We start from the raw sequence: 23,786 nt of genomic DNA, 5'->3' as shown, positions 1-23,786 counted from the left end.
CATTTATGTTTTTTATGTACAGTTTGAACCACCAGCCCACATTTGAAATTCAGCCTGAGCAAAGTGGCAGCATGTGACATCCTGAGGGACTTCCTGTAGAGAGGACCAGTCAAGCACATCAAATCCATCACTGGATTCTTGGACTAATCCATCCTTACTGGTTATTGTTGCACTTGGAAAACCTTGATAAGGTTGTCAGATTAGATAGAAGGAATGTCATGAATCACTGACTAAAAGTGGACACCGAGAAACGACCACACCCACTGTGCTAAAAGCACGCTGGGAATCCCCTTTGAGCATGTGTGTGTGCGTGTGGGAGCCGGAGCGTAAAGGTAGAGTCAAGGTGATGCACAGAGACAAAACCGAGGTTGACCCAGTTTAGGATGTGTGCGAGAGAGGGGGGGCAGGGGTGCTGGGGGTGTTTTCCATCTTTGTGACGGATCCATTTTGTGCAGCGGGAAGAAAGGAGGTGTGAAGTTGGTGTGGCGCTTGGCTTCAAAGTGCGTTTGTGATGTGACAATGTATGGGGCGTAGTCACTAACGGATCTCTATGTGATAAACATGGGCGGTCCAGTGTCGTGTTGTTGCTTTAAATGTGTTGTATGATCAGAATATAATAGCAGTGTATTTTCTTTGGAAGGGGGGCATAACCAGTATGTGCCTGGTATTGTGATTCAAGCTTCTTCATATTAAAAAAAGTCACACACGACATGAATAAAAACAAAAACACAAGCAGTCCCAATTGTCTGCAGAGGCCAAACGATCACAATTTGGATCAGCACAAAGTGTACACCTTCATATACTGTATACCCACCTACTGTACATAGGCATGAGTTTGGTTATTGAGTATCGTGCATTATTAACATGGAAGTTTAAATCTCCCTTTTCTAGTTGGGAGCTGATATTTTCCTGAAACTTAGCGATGTTCTACTGCTGATTACATAAAGAACAGAAACAGGTATGAACAGGTTTTTCCTGATGAAAGATAGGAATTATTTACTGTACAGTCAGTCATCGAACACAATATTCCATGTTGCCTTGAAAGATCAGTCAAAATCGTCTAAAAAATGGGTTATTTTGGAAAAAAAATGGCTGGATTAGACTTTTTTAAAATTGTGATAAAGTGAAGCCGCAAAATCTGAAGCGCAAAGTTTACCACAAATGTATTTTTGTGCATCATTTATGCCGGCGACCCATGAATGCTCTTCCACTAGGTGGTAGTAGGTACATAATTAACCTGTTGCCATTCACACAACAAAATAAGTCATGGCACACTTGTTGATGCCTGTTTTTTCATCTAAAATACGTGCCTCGGCCGCATAATATCCATTGCAGGTTAAAAAGAAAAAAGGTTGTTTAGGGGGAAAATATCTCTATGAGCAAGATAAGGAAAAATCGGACAGCGGCAAGACTATCTAATTGAAACGGCTCTCTCACTACGGAACCATATTCAGCCTTGCACGCCGCCAAGGTCACGCTTTGCGCTCAGCTTCAGTTTGTGGCAATTTATTAAACACGCGTGCAGAAAGCAGTGATGTCTGACCGTGAAGCTAAAACAAGCGTCCAGATCTGCAGTTGTAGCACAAGAGGTGGTGTAAGCTTTATCAAGGTAAATGGGGTATTAATGAACTCAATTTAGTTTTTAATCACAACGTCCAGACTGGTTTTGAGCACAATTACAGTTTGGTGATGGATTGGTGATGCCAGCTGTATAATGGATGAAAAGGAATCAATGATGGCTCACAGGGGAACTGCAGCTAATCATCATTTGTCCATTCAACTGTCTCACATCCAGTTATCCCTTTAAACAAGCCTTCACGCTGTCTTTCCTCCCTCAGTCGCCAAGGTGATATTCCCTGCTCTTCCCAGCATCTCCATACCCTGTCTGTTACTAGGGAAATTCCCATCTGCGCGTTGCCATGACAACAGTCTCGTGATTCCACAGTGTTCCAGCAGAGGGGTATTCCCCCATCCACACGCACACACACAGTCGCACAATGTGGTGCGACTTGTGCGCCAAGCCCTTGTGCTCCCGTGGTGACGCGACACGTCATCCTGTTATTGTCCATTTGAGCCTCGCTATACGCACGCACTCAATTTTGGGTGTGACACATGACCATAACCCCGCTTCTGCGTCACACCGATTGTCAGAAATGATATTTCTCGCAGAAAAATATGCAGGTGCAACACTGTAGACAGGAAGGCACCAGTGCCGCACCTCGTGGCCGACTTTGGTCTTCGTCACAACGAGGCACTTCATTTGACACCTTCTTTGACTCCAAGTGCCTCGTGCAGACTTGACAAGTGTACAGTGTGGTGGAGAGCGCTTCTGTCCACTATTGATTTTCCATACCTGCATATGATTATGCATTGATTTAGTCACGGGAACACTGCACAGAGAGCCTGTCCCTCACAGTCATGACATTTAGACAAGAAGCGGTAACAGAGCTGCTCGACATTAAATAATACATCACATACATTTCCACATTTACAAGATTTACATGTGCACGGTGAATAACTGAAGTCAATTTAATGACACTATAAAAGAGATCAAATTTATAGAGAAATCGCACAATAATGGTAATTGGATAGAGGTTTACGCCCACATCTAATGACAAGCCAATTATGAGGCCATATCTGTGTGAATATCACTTTGAGCTGGAATCTCTCCTTCACAAAACCTTTGGAAGACAGTAGGGGACGTTGGCAAATAACACACAAACACCCAGAACCGAGATGGTGCACGCTGCCAAGCTTGTGCCGTCGGCTCTCACAGCTGTGTGTGTGTACGTGTTAGGGGGTGAAAGAGCTGGAGGGAGAGATGGAGAGATCTGAAGCAAAGGAGGAGGATTAGAGTTATAGGAAAGGTGGTAGATAGATGATGGCGGGTGGCTGTCGTCGTCTTTGTTTAAGAAACGGAAGTGCACGGATGTGCAGCCCTACGAGAAGGGAGGTTTTTCATTAAATGCGTGTTGAAATCTCAGATAGAGGAAAAAATACCCAAAGCAGGCGTGTCCAAAGTCCGACGTCCATTTGTGGCCTGTAGCGTAGTCTGTTTACTGCATAGTCTAAAAATGTAATTAAATTACATTAAAAACAACAAAAATGTTTATGCTAGCAATAACTTATTGCATATTGGAATGGGTTTCACCCTATTTTACAAATTGGAAAAAATGCAGCCTACACTCCTAAGCTAAAGACTTGATGGAGGACTGAGAAAAGAGACGTTCACACTCCCACTGGATTCAAGATTTTAGGCATCCTGTTCCTCACTAGTTTGTGACACTGTCTCAAATCGCACTTGTGTACTATGTACACTACATACTTTGTCCCCGAGGGCGTGAATTTTTATATAGCGCTGTCCCAAATCCATTACTGTCACTGCAATTCCAATCACAATATTCCTCCTCTTCTTCTTGCGACTTCCGCTACGTAGCCAAGATGGCAATAATTGAGGCGGGTGAGGGTCCATGGTCGTACGCTAAGCATTTGGGGCATTTTGAGTGCACTGCTCATTGCCGTATTCTCTTGTGCACTGAAAATGTCAAGTGTACATATGAAAGTAGCCGAATTGAGCCACAGCCTAGCTGGCGTTCTCTCCCTCCCAGCTTTTCCTTTCTGCCTTCTGCTTACCTGCAGACTTCCCACACAATCAATTGATGACAACCACGTTTAACAGCTATGAAATTGAACAGCCACAAAGCTGCATCTTCCGTTTCATTTATTTTGCTTATGCACGGACTGCGACTGTGTTGACCTCTACATACATTATACTCGAAACACAGAAAAAAAAAGTCTTACTGCAAAATAAAAGAGGGTGGCTTTCATTTGGGCGGTAGTGACAGAGAGAGAAAGAGAGACCAGACACTACAGACCAAATCTGTGACTTCAATAATGAATGTGTTGGGAAACTATACTGAACCATAGGGCACAAGAAATGACCGTGCGTGTGCACGTCCACAGAAAAAAGGAAAGGGACGGTTTGTCAATTTTGTGATTGCGCAATATTGATGTGTGTGTGTGCGCGTTTTCCATGCGTGAAGGTGTCCAAAATGTGCATAAGCATACATGTCAGTATAGGCGCGTCTGTCTGCCGATTTGTGAGTGTGTGTGCGTGCATGTGTGTGTGTGTGTCCCACGCACACCTTGTCTCCGTAGCCGCCTCTTCTTTAAGCCGAATATCCGGACTTTGGAGAAGATGTCGACCAGGTTCCCGTTGCACAGCCCCTGTTTCTTGCCGGGGCTCTTCCGTCGCCGGTGAGTAGTGGGTCGGTGAGCGTGTTGCTCCCTCGCCTGCCGCTTCTGGCGGATCAAGCCGCTCGCGATGGCCGCTGCCATGTCCCCGCCGACACAAAAGCAGACCTGTCTCCGTCCGTGTCTCCGGTCTCGTCACTTGTGTCCTCCGGAGTGTCTCGGAGCGCAGACGGTACCGCGCCCCACAGTCTCGACTTTGCCAGCTACAACGGCCCCATTACTTCACAGTCGGATATGTTCGGCCATTGGATTTCAACGCACAGCTGTTTACCTGTCCGTCACGTCCCGACGCCCTGTCTGTCAGTCAGACGGCAGCGGCTCTCAATGAACGGCTCGTCCGCTTCATTTGAGCAGTTTGACAGCTAGCCCCCCATGGCGAACACGAACCGCCGAGAACAGAATTGTTGGACGCCTAAATAGCGTCTCCTCCGCCACCGGAAAACGTCCGTTTGTGCTCGGCTGAAGAGGGCGCGAGGCGCGCGTGCCGCCGCGAGCCGCTCCAGGTGTATAAGAGTAGCGTGCGTCAGACAGCGCCTCGCCGGAAATGGAGCCGTCGGGCTTTCGAAGTTAAACAAATATACGCCCGGCAAGTGGACAATTTAACGACAAACATCATCATTATGATTTAAAGCACAGGTCCTCCAGTAGTTGTAAGTTTAAGTGTTATTACATAAACCGAAAATAATGTGCTGTTGACACCTGTTGTTGATGAAACTCGATCAAATCTTACGCTTAAGGGTGGGGTATGTTTTACGAAATAAATTTTAATGTCCAATTTAATCCTCAAATCATCACGCACACAGCCTTTCATATACCAAACGCAAACTACGTTCCTGACAGATCTTTTATTGTGAAAGTAACAAACCGGATGCCCTGGTAATTGTCGTCTCGGCTGGTTGGACGTTACAATGTTGCTGGAGCCACGCGCCCAGCGAGGCAACTCACGCACTCTTTGACAAAAACAGCTCGTCATCATGGCCGGTCCAACATAAAACATCGAACATGATTTCTTTAAACCCAGTGAACATGGAAAAGTTTGTAAGTGTTTTATTGAGAATCATGGTTTTATTTTAATTTTAAGCAGGTGTTGGCAGCCATAGGTACACGTGCCATTGCTGGTACATACAGGGCACACAAGCATCCAAACTTGTTGAAAGCAGTGCATACAGTATTGGTATGGTTCTGATTTAGCTCATTTCTAAGTAACAATTGTAATCGTTACAACTGTTTTCTTGTGTGATCACTGCGTTGAAATATAAATGTCATTTTAAACTTAATATATAATGTCACAGGCCTAAAAATAACAGAGAACAGAGTGATTTTATTAGCTTTAGATTTGATGGCTCGCAATGTTAACTACATCAAGTTGATGGGGACATCTTCTAAGACCACAGCATTTTGTGTGTTTTTGTCTTGATCATATGAGAAAAAGGTGATTGGTGATTTTAATTTGGATGCTGTGCCATTTTTAAAATTTAATATTAAGCCAAAGGCCAGAGTGACTGACATGTAATGTTAAAATGGCAAAAAAAAGACAGAAAAAAGGTTGCAGACCTCTGCTGTGGAGCAATGACTGACCTACATAATTTTAATTGAATTCCAGTGATCCGTTATGAATTTAAATGTTCCCAATGTATTGCTTCTAAAAAGCAGAATCCATACGACTCAATGTATCCTAGGAATCCTTGCATTGTTTGTGATACTTGAGCAACACAATTAGATTGCCATTAGAAGGTCAGCTGATAAACAGATAAGTGGCCATGGACAGCAACTCCGCTCGGTAGCCCATCACCACATCCACGTGCAGCTCATGACAGCCGCCTGAAAGAGGTTTAAAAATGCAGGTGAGAGCCTGCCTCATATGTCTGTCTTTTCCATCATGTGTGTGGCGGTTCCTTTCAAAGCGGCTGTAAGCTTATACAGGATGAAACTGGACCCCACCCATAAGTCCTCCCATGTTACGACATGTGATGGTTAGGTCACAAGGTAAGGATATCGCGACAATAATTACAAAATGTCCAGTCAAATATCTGAAAACATTCACGTGTCAGGTGTTGTATGTGACATTTTGTGTTAAAGCAATGGCTCTCATTCAGGTCTTGTCATCATTCTTGCTCACTTCGTATGAGAGGAAGGTTATTAAGAATTGTACTTATCACAGTTATGCTCACAGAGGGATCATTTCTTTTACTGTCGCTCCCAAAAGTCAATAACACACAGTCTATAGTTGATTGTTATTCAATATGCTGATCACAATCTCTTCCCCAAGGGAGCAGATGCTCTTTGTTTCAAAGATAGGCACTTACTTCCATTAGTATATGTCTATATACTAGGTTTCTTGTGGGATTTTTGGAAGCTGTGTTGGTGGGCTGCATGCGTCGTGCCGGGAATAGAAAGTTATACAGAGTCATACTTGATACCATTGGAAAGCTCTTAGGGAATTCTACAGGTGGGAATTGGTTTCAAGCAGATAGGACTTACCGTTTGTTGGTTATTTGTGAAAAATACTTTTTCCGATCTATTCTAACAAAAAAAAAATAATTGCGTATATCGGGAACCAGAAATCATAGAGTTGCTCGGTACTGTTGGAAAGCTTGTGGAGGAATTGGTTCCAAGTGGATAGGACTTAATGTCCGTTATTCACGAAAAACACTTTTTCCAATGGTTTCAGACCGGTTCTGACCGGTTCAAACAAAAAAAATCAACAAAAATGGTGTATCTCTGAACAGAAAGTAGAGAGAGTCGTGCTTGGTACCGTTGGAAAGCTTGTGTGGAATTATGCAGGTGGGATTTGGTTCCAAGTGGATTGGACTTACTGTTCGTTAGTTATTCATGAAAAACACTTTTTCCAATGGCTTTGGACCGGTTCAAACCGGTTCAAACAAAAACAAATCCTCAAAAATTGTGTATCTGGGGAACCAAAAACATTCTTATATTCTGTGGTGTGTAACTAACTCTGTGATTGTGATTTCAACTCAATGTAACTGTCGGGTCAATTTGAGCCAAAGACAATCTTTATTCTCAATATGTGCATAAGTAATAAGGTATATATGTATGTATATATAGCATATACATCAAGACTTTATTACTGTATTTTACATCCTTCATGGTTTCTGTGTGTAAGTATAATTTTGGTGTAAGATCTGACTTACACAAAAACTCCATTTAAATCATAGAATTGTTTTTGTTATGTAGAGACAGTAGAGACGATGCACCTTATTAGTTCCCCCCAGTTTTGTTTTATTAAAATTACATTGATTAACATTTTTGTTTTATTGCTAATTAAAAAAATGTATCAATGTATCATTCTACGCTGTTCTTAACAGTCCTGTTGCACCATGGATAGCTCTACAAGCAATTGCATGTAAGGCCACCTGAGGGCGCCAGAGTGCATAGAAGAGCCTCGGTCAAAGCTGTAGTGGCACACAAACGATTCCATTTTATTTTCTCATTGATGCATGCTGCATTTCCTGAGCTCACTGTAGCTTCTGCTAAACGTTTGTCAGACAAAACAGCAGTAACTTGTCAACTGTCAGCATATTATTTCAGCCAAAAAATCCATCTTTGCTTGGAATATGCAGACAACGGAGTGTGGACTTTATCCAGGCCACACCAAGTGAAAGCGTGAATATGAATAAATCAAAGCTGCATTTGCATTAAAATTCATGGCTTCCGTTGCTTTTTATAGTAACACAGGAAGGCGGGACACAAACATCAAAGAATAATTTACTCCCACCCCCTTTCATCCACATGCTTCATGAAATAAACATTTGTAAACACGGAAGCACTCTTACAAGGCCCCAAACATGAGACATTCATTTGTGATCAAATACGCAGCTCCAATTTTCCATTCACACTCCCAACATGGAACACACAGACAAGGCCTTCCACTCCACTTGTCTTTCCAACACCCTGTGGAGCTACACAGGGACAAGGGCGCCCCTTACCGGCAACTTTGGAGAATGCAACTCTTCTATTTGTATTATTATTACTGCTTCCACGGGAACTTTGGTACCCTGTGGTATCCGTACCGAATTATCCATGTCTGTTATCAAGTAGGTACATACCAACTTATAACAATATCCATTATATCATGTGTCAGTACTCTTTAGTCTTGTATTATGGTAAAGGTTTCATTTGTTTTGAACATAACATACGTTACATTGGAATTCATCACATGGTACAATTCACAGTTCCAGTGTCCAAAAAAAAGGGTAAGAAAGAATCCAAGAGTGGTTAGCCCACTCATTTTTTTTCCAGAATTGTTGTCATTCAGACACATTGGAGGCTTTTCCAGCATGAAGCGCCTTTTTAAGGTCATGCCACAGCATCTCAATGGGGTTCAGGTCAGGACTCTTAATGTTCTTTTTGTTCAGCAGTGGTTTCGGTCTTGGAACTCTGCCATACAAGACATTTATGTGCAGTGTCTTTCTTATGATGGAGTCATGAACTTGCCTTAACTGAGGCCTGCAGTTCTTTGGATGTTGATGTGGGGTCTTTTGTGACCTCTTGGATGAGTCCTTGCTGCACTCTTGGGGTCACTCCAGTGAAGGTTCACCATGTTTTTGCCATTTGTGAATGGCTCTCACTGTGCTTAGCTGGAGTCCCAAAGCTTTAAAAATGGCTTTATAACCTTTTCCAGACTGATAGATCTCAAATCATGTTTTTTGGTGTTTTAACAGGGGAGCCAATAGGTTTGCCTTTTCCCCCTCTTCATAATAAACGGTTTCATTTAAAAACTGCATTGTCATGTTATGGCATGGTGGTGTAGTGTAGCGACCCCAGGATGCAGAGATGAGGACCCAATTGCAAGTAAAAATGTATTTAATGAAGATGCTATGCAGCAGAACAACTCACTAGCATGTCCAACAGAAAAACCACAATGACCCAACAACCAAAGGAGCGCACACCTGAACTAAATAGGCATCACTGAAAATGGGAAACAGGTGCAGGAGATAATGCAAAGCAATGGAAAACAGAACAGAGCAACACAGGAAGTGAATGCAAAATAAGGGCATGAAGCAGGAACTAAAGCAGGAAAGGAAACTAAAAGAGCTGTCACAAGGGGGTAACGCCCACATCGTGACATGCATTTTGTATTCGATTGCGTTGTCATTGACTAATCATTAAATTAACAGGCATTGCCAATTGCTGTTGTTTGTTTTTACTTCCTGTTGTGGGCAGCAGCACAAGGGACTATGGTCTCACCAGTGTAACATTACTGACACCTGGTGACCAGTGTAGAAGACTACATATCATCGCAATGTCTTTGAATGCCTCTTCTGAAAATTTTACATTTTACTTTATTTTGCTATTTTTATGCTTGAAAATGTCAAAAAAAACATAATATACAGGCTGTACAAAAAATTGGAAACGCAAAGTGGTGAGGATTACTGTGTTGTGTGAAAAAAATGTTACAAAAAGCACAAAGTGGCCCAAGAATATGACACAGTACTGTGACATTTCAAGTCAACAGCTCAGTTTTCAGTCATTTTTTACAGTCTGACTTGTTGCAGAGATTTTTCAAGGTGGTGCACACACTGGGTGAGAAAATGTGAATCAAAACAAGTGGAGGAGTCATGATGGAGACTTACAGCGGGGAGATGGAGATGGAGATGGGGAGGGGGGGGCAGACAGGGAGGAGACGTGGTCTGCGTACGGGTGTCCCCCATACATGAGGAGTGTGAGGATAGCCACGGTGAAAGTGAGCAGGATGAGTCATAATTCACATTCAGACACCCGCCCACACGCGCAGGTTCACGCAGGCACGGGGGAAGTCCACTGTTACCACGGTAACCGCTGATTAGTGACGCAGGCGGGTCTCCGAACGTGGTGAGACGGCGCCTGCTGAATGCTGAGAAGACGTTGCACACGCTAATACCTCGCATTCATAATACATCCATTGGACTACCTGCCATCTCTCTAGTGTCCCCCTGTCCTCTGTCATCCCCTTCCCTGCCTCCTTGCCTCCTCTTTCCTCACAACATCACCCGCCCAGTGGGGAGGAGCGGAAAGAGAACAGACAAGACTAAATTATTCATCCGTTCTTTTTTTTCTTCTATCTCTGTCTGCTCTTTGCAGTGTTAAATCTCCTCCCTTGGTCCTTTTCTCTCTCGCTGTTCTTTCCGCAAACCACCTCGATACGTGATATGACGTTACACAGACCTGAGAACAGTGGACTTGTGCATTACAGTCATTATATAAGTGCTTCAGAAGCTTTGGGTGGGTAGAGATATACTGTACTACACCCTGATAATGCACTCTGGGGAGTGTTCTCACATTCTTTGTGAGCCGTATCAAAAGCACACGAGGCCCCAAGTAGGACGTCCTCTTCAACAGCAATCTTTTTTTAGAGTACTGGCCCATTAAGCAGCATTACACAAAAAGTCATCATGCAACCAGTCATGTTTGTATACTGCTTATACTGAGTCATGACAGGGGAAAAACTCATAAGGTATGTTTACAGGAGAAGAACCACGTGAAAAGCGGGCCTTCAGTGATCCATAATTTTTATGGAAATAAATCAGTCAATACCAACAGTTGGCTGATTTTATCGGACATCATGAGTATGGATCATAGAACAAACCATTATATATTTGTCTAGAGGAGCTAGTGAGCTTTTACTTTTGTTAACCTTGCAACCTTCCTCTGACAATACACTCCGACTCCATTAGTATCTGGAAATGATCAATTGGGTTTATATTGTTTTTGTGGTAAATATTGCTAAGGCTTGTATATGGTTCGTACTTCGATGGATCCTTTGAAACAGATGAATAACAAATACAAAGGTACAACTGTGTTTTGATTGGGGTTGTTCTGTTGGGACACAAATTTCATGTTGGCAGAAGGTGGTGGACCAGGTTGATGGGGGACCAACTGCAACGGTAGCACCGTACCACTGTAATAATAAATATATATAGAACCAAAAGCTACTAACTGACTAGCATGAGCTATTCATATTCTGCACCAGGGGTTCCCAAACTTTACCAACTCAGGGCCCACTCGAAAATGTAAAAAATATCCGCGGCCCACCTTTGTCCTATAAACAGTATATAGAGGAAATGCTGCATTCTCTAATAATAATAATAATAATAATAATAATAACATTATATTCATTCATTCATTTTCTACCGCTTATCCTCACAAGGGTTGTGGGGGTGCTGGAGCCTATCCCAGCTGTCTTCATGCGAGAGGCGGGGTACACCCTGGACTGGTCGCCAGCCAATCACAGGGCACATATAGACAAACAACCATTCACACTCACATTCATACCTGTGTGGACAATTTGGAGTCGCCAATTAACCTAGCATGTTTTTGGAATGTGGGAGGAAATCGGAGTACCCGTGTGAACGGGAAGAACATGCAAACATGCAAACATGCAAACTCCACACAGAGTTGGCCGAGGGTGGGATTGAACATGGGTCTCCTAGCTGTGAGGTCTGCGCACTAACCACTCGACCGCCGTGCAGCCCCATAACAAATATAAACTAAACAAATATATTTTGGCTTTGTGGATGGGAAGGTGGACAATGTAACCAAAGACACAACAGCAGCAGTTGTTTATGTCGCCACCCACAGTCGTTGGCAAGCACTATGTTTCGTTTATCCGGCCAGCAGCTTCAGGCAGGAATAAAATGTTCAGCTTCAGTTCAGCTACGGTATGAAAAAAGTCTTAAAAATGTTAACAGATGGACAGAGGGGGAGGAAGGAGGTGGTGGATGATAATAACATAATAGGAATACAGGCTGGTCCACTTCACGGTACAACCGCTTCCAAGGGAGTTGATAAGGAAACACAATAAACCTTTGTGTTGTTATGGACAACAAGATGGTTTTAGTTAAAGTTCAGTGTTAAGATATTAAAGTTAAAGTTAAAGTTAAAGTTAAAGTTAAAGTTAAAGTTAAAGTTAAAGTTAAAGTTAAAGTTAAAGTTAAAGTTAAAGTTAAAGTTAAAGTTAAAGTTAAAGTTAAAGTTAAAGTTAAAGTTAAAGTTAAAGTTAAAGTTAAAGTTAAAAGTTATTTTAATTTATCAAACTCTGGAAAAGAAAAAGCCATTTGTGCATATTAGTTGATATTATTACTATTACTTATTACTATTATTATTATTATTAAAGGGCCTGTTTACACCTTTAGATTCAGTCTATTAGCTTGCAAGTGCATTTTTACTCTAATAGCTTCTCGGAGAAGGCTTTCTTGACACACACACACACACACACACACACACATACACACGCACCCACAAAGCACACAGCACTCAGAGATAACCCACGGGAAAGCACTGAGAAGATAGTAAACAGACATGCCTTCATCATACAATAATCCTTCATTCATCGCATCGCTTTACTTGTCCCTGATACAGAGGGGCCCTGCGATTGGCTGGCGACCAGTCCAGGGTGTACCCCACCTCTTACCCAAAGTCAGCTGGGATAGGCTCCAGCATACCCCGACGACCATGGATGATACAGAAGGACAAGCGAAATTGTGCAATCCCAATTTCATCTTCACCAATCCATACATATACAACATGGAATACAATATGAGGGGGGGTGGGGGGGTTGCCAGGACAGGATGACGAGTTGATAAAAGTGGGAGGGGGAGGAGAGTCAAAAATAGACACAAATAAGCATATTTTAAAACATAGGAACTTGAAGACTTGCACCAGGGGAGGAGAACAGGGGGTTATTAGACCCCAGCACATTAAATAACACCCCGTAGTCCCTTTTACTATTATTATGGTATTACCAAATATAGTAGACGTAATAGTGGCTTGTCAATGTAACGTCACCTAGCCACCAGTGCTTGTGGCGAAGGAGCCACTCACGATGCACATCACACAGAAGCTGCTGTCAGCCACAACTCACTCCAGTATCTGCTCTCTCCACAATTGCTAACCAAAGACGCTGCTGCTGACAATCATCTAAACACAAGTGTCAACTCTAGCCAGCTGACGTGACACACGTACCCCCCCATTCTAGATATAACATCTTCTGAATGAAATCTCATATTTGTATTTCTGTTAACCCTCCTCTTGTGTTAAGGTCGGCACGGACCCATTTTACATTATAAAATGCATAAAAAGAATCACATAAAATTTGTTTATTGCATCAAGGCTTTTGATGGCTCTATTTCAACAAAATAAAACCAAAAATATAATTTTTGTCTGGTTGAAATTATGACCACTGTATTGTTAGGGTCGGTTTCGACCCGGTTATAATAATATGACTATAAAGCAATATTTTGAGCCAAAATTGAAATCATAAGTGTAAAATTAGCAATCATGTAAGCTTCAGGGGATTCTCATTTTGTTGCTGAAAACAATAATAACAATAATAATAATAACTTTTTCTACCTTTTCTTGACATTAATATATATGGGTCAAAATTGACACGCACACCATAGATGTTTCTTTAGTGATAAATACAAAAATGAGAAAATAAATAAAACTAATTGATTTAAGAGATATGTTCTATAACCCTCAGGATTAGCCAGGTAACAAAAGAACCTTCAATTTATTGATATGATTCTTTAGAGGTTTATTTTACCATTTTTGGAAATTGAAATGGAGGGGTATAGTGACAAAAAGAGGCCTACATGCCCACACCAAAAGTATTAAAACCAATATTTTCATGGATGAGGAAGAAGGTAACCAAGAGATGAGAAGCAAATTTGAATGTAACTTGTTGTTTTTAGTGTATTTTATAGCTGATTTAATACATGGGTCAAAACCGACCCGTTAACATAAGAGATGATACCAGAAATCTAACACAAGTGGAAGGTTAATTCAGACATTTCTATGCTTGAAAATGCTAATGATAGGCAGCCATGTTGGAACCATGATGTAGCGAGTGACGACTGTAGCTTCAAGCTCTCCCACACAAACCAGTCATCAGTCATTCTGGGCTCTTTCCTCATTAATGATAGAGTCCAGTCAATGTTTACATTAAAAAATAATAAGCATTACAAGCCAGAAAAGTCAACGGTGGTTTTAAACAAAGCAGCAAGAGCACACAAGCATCTTAGTCCCAAACACACATTTATTATTCACTCCAATGTTTTGCGTCCAACTCTCTAATTAACGATGAAGTTTTGTGTTTGTTTCCCCTTTCTTCAGATCCTTACCTGGCTCAGTTTGGTTTAAAGCAGCTCGAATTCGCCGTTCTGCAACTTTTAGGATGAACTCAAAGTCCATGGCCAAGACAAACACGCATCTACTGGCTGCGCTACCCTTTTTAAAAGCCCCTATCAAGGCCCCCCTCTCTCACACACACACACAGATATGCAATGATGTCATGCAGGGCTGTCATCGGGCAAAAGGTGAACAAGCTCAAGCTCAAGAGCCCGCAACTGACAACCCAAACAAACCAATCAGCCTCTCCACAGGCTCTCCAATACTTGGAGGGATTTCAAACATCACCAATTAAACACGTCTCACACAGCAAGTCACAGCCTTGCAGAGTGTTTCCCAGCTTCTTATCACCGCGTCGGTGAAAACACCTTCTTGTCAAGCCTTTGATGGCTCGCCGCTCTTTAGGTGCCCTTGGAAAAAAAACAATGCTCAGCAATCCTCCTGCTGTCACACGATGATGTGCACATGACTATGCGCAGTGCCTTGAAAATCTTAGCATCAAAGCACCTTCTCTCATCAACTGTGCTAATATGAGATGCATTCGATTCTTACAAAGCTTAAAAGGGGACCTATTATGCTCATTTTCCGCCCTTTGTATCGATTTGCAGACTCCTGTATACAATAAGCTTTCTAGATCTTCTGCACCTATTCCAGCTGGACATATTTCCTTCTTTTAATTTAGTCCACCCACAGCCCGCCTCCGGGCACGCCCATTCTGCTGTCTTATACAGCTAACAAGGCTTAAAACTTCTATTGTGGAGTTGCATCATCAACTCGGCACACCACAGCAGCTAGCTAGTAGCCGGCTAGCGACTACCTTCACCACACACATAAGGATTGTGGACGATGGGTAAAATTTTTTTTTAAATGTATCATTTTCTTTAACTGGGCGGCACGGCGGTCTAGTGGTTAGTGCGCAGACCTCACAGCGAGGAGACCAGGGTTCAATTCCACCCTCGGCCATCTCTGTGTAGAGTCTGCATGTTCTCCCCGTGCATGCGTGGGTTTTCTCCGGGTACTCCGGTTTCCTCCCACATTCCAAAAACATGCTAGGTTAATTGGGGACTCCAAATTGTCCATAGGTATGAATGTGAGTGTGAATGGTTGTTTGTCTATATGTGCCCTGTGATTGGCTGGCGACCAGTCCAGGGTGTACCCCGCCTCTCACCCGAAGACAGCTGGGATAGGCTCCAGCACCCCCGCAACCCTCGTGAGGAAAAAGCGGTAGAAAATGAATGAATGAATTTTCTTTAACTTTTGTCACTGGATAACTTCAACTAGATGACTTAATTTGTCTTGGTCTGATTCCTGGTTAGCGTGCGACAAAGAATGTTTATTTGCTCATTTATCTATGCCAGTGGTGTATCGTGACAGAACAAGTAGATGGCAGGGTCTACGTAATTAACTTGTGTATCTACCTGCTGCCATTCATACAACCCTTTGCTTGGGTGGTGTGCCGAAACACTGTATGAGACAACCTGCAGCGAGGCTGTGCGTGTGTTTGTGTTTGTGTTTGTGTTTGTGCAGAGTGACGTACTTGGCAAGTACAGCATAGCAAACTCATGCTGTTTTTCTGCAGAGTCAGACTGTTTGGACAATGAGGCCACAAACTAATGAACTCACTGACACACGCATGCATGCGGCTTCTTTGGATTGACCGTAGAGGACGCACCCCCGTGGCGGTGCGTGTTCTGTTAGCTCATCACCCAACAGCGGACACAAGCAAAGTTTGGAAAGCTGAGGGAAAAACTTTGTGATCTAATCTGATATTTGTCAGCGTGCAAAGCCAACAGGGAGTGTACTTTATGTGCGAGTGGCTCTTTGGCTTCAGGCACGAACTCCGCCGCTAAACTTGTGAGCGTTTTCAATAAAATATGAAGCACGTCGCCTTGATGGCAACTCTCCAGAGAAGGCGGGTGAGCATGTGCACATATTCATAACGCAGGGCTATAAAAGGGCCAGAGCTTCCAATCTAGGTCACACCACGTATGACCCATGACACTAAATGAGAATGTAATGTACCTTGATGTCTTTTACAATGAATGGCACCATTCTCGACATGGCCTACCCTCTTGGGGGACACTATACCCTCGCAGCACCATTGAAGTGAACTGATCCCATGCCACCAACGGCGACGGAATATGTTTCTTCTATGTGACTCAATCATGCAATGCCAGCAGAATATAAATGTCAGCGTGTGTTTATACTACAGCCTACCGCTCCCTGACGCCACACGGTGACTTTTTAACTGACCTTTCCGCTTAACTCGCCCATCTCGCCACTGTCTCAACTCGTGTAACGTTGCTGGAGAATTTCAATAAACTAAATGAAGTAAACATATTGAAATATAAGGCGCTCACGGGACACACTCAAAGACATTGTGATAATATGTAGTATTCTGCACTTCTCACTAGGTGTCAGTAACTGTAATGTTGCGTAAGACACACAAGCACCAGACTCGATTAACGGAACATAAACCATAACAAGCTAAAACTCAACTCTAACCCCCGACGGCACTTCCAGCAACACACACAAGTTTTAATTTATGTCTTAAGTGGCTTATTTTGTCATATTGTGTCCATTGTATTGGATAATACAAGTGTAAATATGACTATAGGGGTGTTATTTCATGTCTACAGGGCTCCCCCTGGCCATCAGACTGCTGAATGCCAAATTAGCCCCTCTACCTGCCCACTCGCAAAACTTTAAATTATTATTCATTCATTCATTTTCTACCGCTTATCCTCACGAGGGTCGCGGGGGTGCTGGAGCCTATCCCAGCTGTCTTCGGGCAAGAGGCGGGGTACACCCTGGACTGGTCGCCAGCCAATTACAGGGCACATATAGACAAACAACCATTCACACTCACATTCATACCTATGGACAATTTGGAGTCAAATTTTTTCAAAATTATCTAATTTATTTGCACAAATTACTGTTCTATCTATCTATCTATCTATCTATCTATCTATCTATCTATCTATCTATCTATCTATCTATCTATCTATCTATCTATCTATCTATCTATCTAACAATATTAAAACCCTAACAAGAAAAATATTCAATTTATCCCACTTTGTGGAAATTCCCTTGTCACAGTAGGGTCTGGAAGCAATTAATCAGCTAAAGTAAAGATTACTGATTTCCCAACATACACAAATGAAACATTGTGGACTTAATCAGCTGTTCTGGTGTCATTCACTCCGACTTGACAGCTGATGAACTACATTTCCTCATTTCATTCAATGCCGTCATCTCCCTCTGTGGAACTGTGGAAGCAAGTCTTCACTTCTCATCACATTTGGTAGCATTAAGGAGGTTAACATCGACACCCTCCACTCCAATATTGACAATATTCTACTCCCCATTTGCATGCCAAATATGTGAGTCTGGGTGTCATTTCAATCCCGACTTGACCACCTCTCTCAACTGTCATGGTGACCTAATACTTTTGCAAAGTGCTGTACGTTTATTAGTAGCATTGGTTTATACAGTTTATGCTGACACATGCAGACGTCCATACACACAACTGGAGTTGTGCCATCCCCGGTGGGCCTTTACACAATACAGTAGTGCAGGCCAACACATGCTGAGTAAGCAATATTATGAAAAAAAAAAGCTCACATGTCTTTGTCAGTTCAAGTGGCCATCTGTGATGCTGACTGTTTGTCCAGTCTGTCAAAGCACCACGGCTGTGCTTTGTAATCACTAAAACACCGGCAAAATGTACATTTAGCATTCGAGGCCCAGGCAAAGAAAAGACGCAGCACGGACTTCCCCAAAAATATATATGAATGTTCTAAAATTTGACACATGATATTCTCGATCTAAAGAACCACAGATTGGATACTGGACACGCTTTCAGAAGCGCACGGCCATCAGAACGACGCTTGGGACCAACTTTGGCGTGTCTGACTGAGCGGCAAACTCTCAGATGCAATGTCAATATGTCAATAGCGTGAAACACGTCCACGTGCTGGAACACTGCCAATGTCAATCTCTGACCTCTGGCCAGAGTGGAGGGAAGCAAGCATGATGGGAAGCGGCAAAAATAATTCATAAATTTGTGTTTACTCTGGTATAACAGCGGCTCTTGCCAATACGGTGTTCTGTTCAAAAGCTGATTTGTTTCCATTTTAAATTGTGGTTCCACCCATTTTTGATGTTCAAGTACACCCGGGAGCTGACCATAAGGTGCCTGATCGGCAACTCATGTGGTCTCAATTATAGCCGCACCAATTCATGTTGTGAATGATCTTTTATAGACAAGTGAGGTATTGTGGAGGTCTTGTAGCGTTCACTGTGGGAACGGAACTGGAGGAGTCTGTTGGAAAATGAGCTCCACCGCCTCTCTATTGTCTGACACAGGAATACATTCGCAAATATTTCAAAAACATTTTTTTCATGCTGTCACTATGGGGTGTTGTGTGTAAAATCTTGAGGGGAAAAAATGAATTGACTCCATTTTGGAATTAGGCCGACACATAACAAAATGTGGAAAATGAAATTCACGATTATTTTCTTCATCGATTGATCTGAAGTTTATTGTTTCGTTTCATCAAGTAATCAGGTAGGTCCTAAATGGACCAAATCAATATGAACCAAACAGTTAGGGGGTTGGTCTGAATTTGAAAAAAATGTGAAAAAAATATCATTTGAAAGGCTGAACTCAGAGGATGTTTACATTTTTATGTCAAAAACGTATTACCACAATACCAAAATACCAGAGATGTCCGATATTGGCTTTTTTTGCTGAAAACCGATATGCCAATATTGTCCAACTCTCAATTTTTCTCATTTACAATACCGATATGTGTTGTTGTAACATATGTGTTGTTTACAGCATTTTTTAAATGTCGGTCTTCATGATTGGGAAATTATCGGTACCGATAATGATCAGACATCCCTACAAAATACAGTACTTTTTGAATAGTTGGATAATCAATTATACTCATCAATGAATTGTTACAGTTGTAAAAGGAAAGCAGGTAAATACTTTCCAGATGCTGCAATAGACCACTTTGTGGTTGATTTGTGGAGAAGCGGCCAGGCTGTTCTGGATGCAAATAGCAAAGAGTATTGCAATGTTCTTATGGAAATAATAAAACAAACTTTATTTCTTCATACTGTGATTAAATCATCCGTCCCAACATCATTCAAGTCGAAGGTCTGAGCTACGTATATAAATCGAAAGTATGCAGAAATACTTAATGGATATATCAAACAGGCGTTGGGCTTGACGAAATTGGTTTCCCATTCATCTAAATCAGGGGTCTCAAACTCAATTTACTAGGGGGCCACTGGAGCTAGGGTTTGGGTGAGACTGGGCCGCATCAGGTTTTCCCAAAAAAAAAAAAAAAAAAACGCATTTATTAAAAACAGAAAAATGAATAAACTTTGCTTTGGTTCCGATTTTCTACAAGAAAAGCTCTGATAAAACATTCCACTGTTCTCAAATATCTTAATTTGTTTTTCTACACAAAATAAGATGAAAAATAAATATACAAATCAAGAATAAAGAAAATCAATCAATCAGTAATAAATAAATAAATATAATAATAATAATAATAAAACGGCAAATAATAAAAACATTTCACAGCAGGGTCTTGAGACACATGCTAACTCGCAAACTAGAGAGCTAGCGACCTAAACCGTAGCCTTCAAGTTATTTCCTTTAAACTTAAATAGCCAAAAACTTACCACTTCCACACGGATAGGGAGGATAACTATTAACAGTTATTTAACTTTTAACATGAACATTAATCAAACGTAATAATTTTTTCTGGGTACATGATACCATACAGCATCCATATCAAACTTGCACGGGCCGCACTAACATTCAACTTTCATATCAAGGCGGGGGCCTCAAACTAGTGTCCTGCGGGCCACATTTGGCCCGGGGGCCGCGTGTTTGAGACCCCTGAGACCATTTGGTCTGTTGCATGCTTCCAACTTAGTGGGAAAAGTTTGTGGCTCATTTGTGTTCCGGCAGGACAAAACAAGGTTATAAAAGCATTCAGGCACGAGAGGATGTGGAAGAACCTGCCCAGAACCAAGACACCAAAGCCCACCAGGCCTGTCTCTGTCCAATACGACCAATGTTGAGTATAAACCAGATGGAAAAAGTTGTCTCCAACACAGCTTAATTGCGTGAAGTCAGCTCCCTGTCAGGCTCTGCTGAGCACAGCATCGCACTGGGCCTTCAGTCTCTTGAGGGAGATGTTTGTGGTCCTACAACAGAGACAAGGGCCGACCCCCAACACACTTTATGCTCTCCATACTGTCTGCCTCCACAGCAGGAAATAAGGCCATGTGCTGCTTAATCATGCAGGTTAGTGGAGCCTGAACTGCCCGCATGCTGCATTAGACTTCATTTTCCGCAGCATCTCTGCCACACACTTTTTTTGCACGCACTGCCACTCTATGTGCGCTACAGCACCTTACACCACAACCCGAGACGCCCTCGCCCCCCTCTTCCTTTGCACTTGCTGCACAACTGCAGAGAAAACAGCAGCAACCAGTAGAACAGTCACAGCAAAGTCACTCGAATCAGCTGCACACACACTCAGACACTCAAACTCACCAGTTGGGTTCTTGGTTTTCTTGAGGCTCCTGCCACAAAGACACTGCAGCATATGCGATCCTTTGCTGAAAATGTTGCTCCAGATAAACCGCATGGATTTGGCCGAGACGGGGGAGGAAGAGGAGGAGGAGGAGGAGGAAGAGAAGGTGGGGGACGAGAGGCGCACCGGATGCGGCAGCCTAAAATTCACCCACCGCATGGGGGCCGGTCCGCCCCCCTGTTTGCATGCCAGCGGAACCGGCCAGCAGTCGGGCTCAGTTCGACGGTGCTTGGCTCCCCCGATCTGCACCATAGAAAGGTAGAAGAGAAGCAAGCCCGGTTCGTCGCCCGGTTTCTCGCCCGGTTCCTCCACGCGCACGTAGTCCGCCTTGACGTCGTTCCCGAGCGGAAGGAAAAGAGCGACCTCCGCGGCGCTTCTCTCTGGAGGCCGATGGTCCTCAGCAGGTGAGGAAGAGGAGGGAGAGAAGGTGATGGAGGAGGAGGAGCGGCTGATTCTGCCGCGCTCCCGCCGCGGCGTCAAGAGCCCCCGAGTGCTCCTCTTCGAATGGCGTCGTCGTGTGCCGCGCGGCGCGGGGAGAGGAGCGGCAGCGGTGGACAGGCATGCGGCGGCGCTAGCGTGTAGTCGGCGGTACGCGGCAGCTGTCGGCTTCTGCACAAAAAACCATTGCATATTAGTGAAGGAGGGATGGCTGGGCTCCGCGCGTCCGTCCGTCCGTCCGGGTGGGGGGGAAGAGGAGGAGGAGGAAGGGTGGGAGGGTTTGCGGATCCCGGGTGTCCGTCAGCAAGTCGGTGGCATCTTTATATCGGTAGAAGCGGGCAACAACTGCAGCGGGGGCTCCTTTCCAAAGGCACACGCACGCACACGCGCACTCACACGCTAGATGCACAATCCTCCTCCGGCAGCGGAGCTGGTCTTCATCTGGTCCTCTGGTCCATCTGGTCCAATCACTGCAGGGAATCTCTGCAATACCGTTTCCTCCTCAAAAAGTCCTATGAATATTTCATCCTTCTCACAGCATCCACTTCTCAATAATCCATAAGCTCCAGTGCGCAAAGGTATTGCCGCTGCCTCCTTTTTTCCTCCCGCTCTTTCGCGCCTCCTCATAGGTACGCGGGAGCCGTGGCGGGAAAACGTGGACGGGAGAAGCAGACCGCTGACTGCTGACTGCTGCTGTACCGACAACCGACCGCCGGCTGGGCACGAAGAGGTGCAACGAGTCACTTTAAGCAACCTGCCAGGGAGCACGCAAGCGTACCGACACGTGGCATCCGGTTGGCACCTTCACAATAAATGCCTTTAAGGGCACGTGTGCGGTTCTCCAAACGTCCAAGGCAGGGAATACATTAATGCTACCATTTTGTTGATATTGTCACATTGACACGTAGAACTTTGTTGTTACACAGTTTGTTAACATAAAATCTTTGTCATGTTTTTTTTATTCTCATTACAACCACGACTAACAAATGGAAAAGTATAAGTATAAAGCAGGGGTGTCAAGGGCCGAGACACTACAGGTTCTGCTGGTCACTAGAGCAGGTGACTTTAATGATTGACCCTCCTTTGGTTTGAGGGAAGGAGCTCGTCAATTAAATCACCTGCTGGAGAAACTGGTTGGAAAGACAACCTGCAGAGCCTCGGCCCTCTGTCGACACATGTGGTATAAAGGATATGCCAATTTTTGGGATAATTTAACGGACTTGGACTTTTACTGTGAAGGAAAGGTGTACTTCCGGTTTGCTTGTGCAATTTGATGCGCCCCGAAAGACTGAAGATGCATGCGAGCGGGTAGACACGTGGTTCCCACGCCGTCAGTGGGTTGGGGAATTGGGGGGGGGGGGGGGGGGTCAACCGGCAACATCTAGGGAGAAGGATGGCGTCACTCGGGTGAAAACCACATTCATTTGTCTCTTTTTCTTTCTTTAATATGGCACTTGGCATCAAAAGTCAGGGGTGCTGTCCACGGTTCTGAACCTCACAGTCACTGGCATATGCAAAACAGAGGAGATACAGCATGAACAAGCAGGTTTTACAATAATCTACAGTTTTGCAGAAAAGCTTTTAAAAAAACCAACACCATAACAGCAACACCACAAGGCAGATAATTATCAGCAGCTGGTGGCAAACCTCCTGAAGTCCGACAAAGCCCATCCAGCCATTCATTTTCTATGCCGCTTATCCTCATTATCCAGTTCTGGGGGTATGCTAGTAGGCTGGAGCCTATCCCAGCTGACTTCAGGCAAGTGGCAAGTTACACCCTGGATGGGTTGCCAGCCAATCACAGGGCACATATAGACAAACAACCATTCACACTCACATTCATACCTATGGACAATTTGGAGTCGCCAATTAACCTATGTTTTTGGAATGTGGGAGGAAACCGGAGTACTCGGAGAAAACCCATGCAAAGTCTACACAGAGATGCCTTAGCGGAGAAGCAAACCACTTGCTGCATGGACAAATCATTTCACTCGTTTGAAGTATTTTTTTCACAAAATCTAGTCTTTTTATCTCATATTTTACAATAAATATAAATAAATATATTTAACAGTAATGGTTGTTTGTCTATATGTGCCCTGTGATTGGCTGGCGACCAGTCCAGGGTGTACCCCGCCTCTCGCCCCGAAGACAGCTGGGATAGACTCCAGCACCCCCGAGACCCTCATGAGGATAAGCGGTAGAAAATGAATGAATGAAATATTTAGTAATAAATAAGGAATCCTATTTTGTATTGAGTGTGAATGGTTGTTTGTCTATATGTGCCCTGTGATTGGCTGGCGACTAGTCCAGGGTGTACCCGGACTCTTGCCCGAAGACAACTGGGAT

General features: G+C 43.5%; 1 protein-coding gene across 3 annotated transcripts in view; it reads right to left on the bottom strand.

Annotated features, from left to right (window-relative positions):
• LOC131104463 (fibroblast growth factor 14-like) overlaps positions 1-22,145 on the bottom strand; it is a 40,398-nt gene extending 18,253 nt beyond the window's left edge. The window contains exons 1-2 of one of the 3 annotated variants that reach the window (XM_058051662.1): positions 4,526-4,862; positions 4,146-4,457 (exon numbers count right to left, since the gene is read on the bottom strand). In XM_058051662.1, the coding sequence (XP_057907645.1) occupies positions 4,146-4,338 (193 nt within the window). In that variant the 5' untranslated portion in view covers positions 4,339-4,457; positions 4,526-4,862. Of the gene's footprint in view, positions 1-4,145; positions 4,863-20,962 lie in introns of those variants that run through there. The other 2 variants (XM_058051660.1, XM_058051661.1) reach the window with 2 other exon arrangements.
• Between the last annotated feature and the right edge of the window lie 1,641 nt (positions 22,146-23,786).

The sequence above is a fragment of the Doryrhamphus excisus genome, chromosome 16 (genome assembly GCF_030265055.1).
Source record: "Doryrhamphus excisus isolate RoL2022-K1 chromosome 16, RoL_Dexc_1.0, whole genome shotgun sequence".
NCBI lineage: Eukaryota > Metazoa > Chordata > Actinopteri > Syngnathiformes > Syngnathidae > Doryrhamphus > Doryrhamphus excisus.
This window is presented reverse-complemented; position numbering and strand designations above follow the sequence as displayed.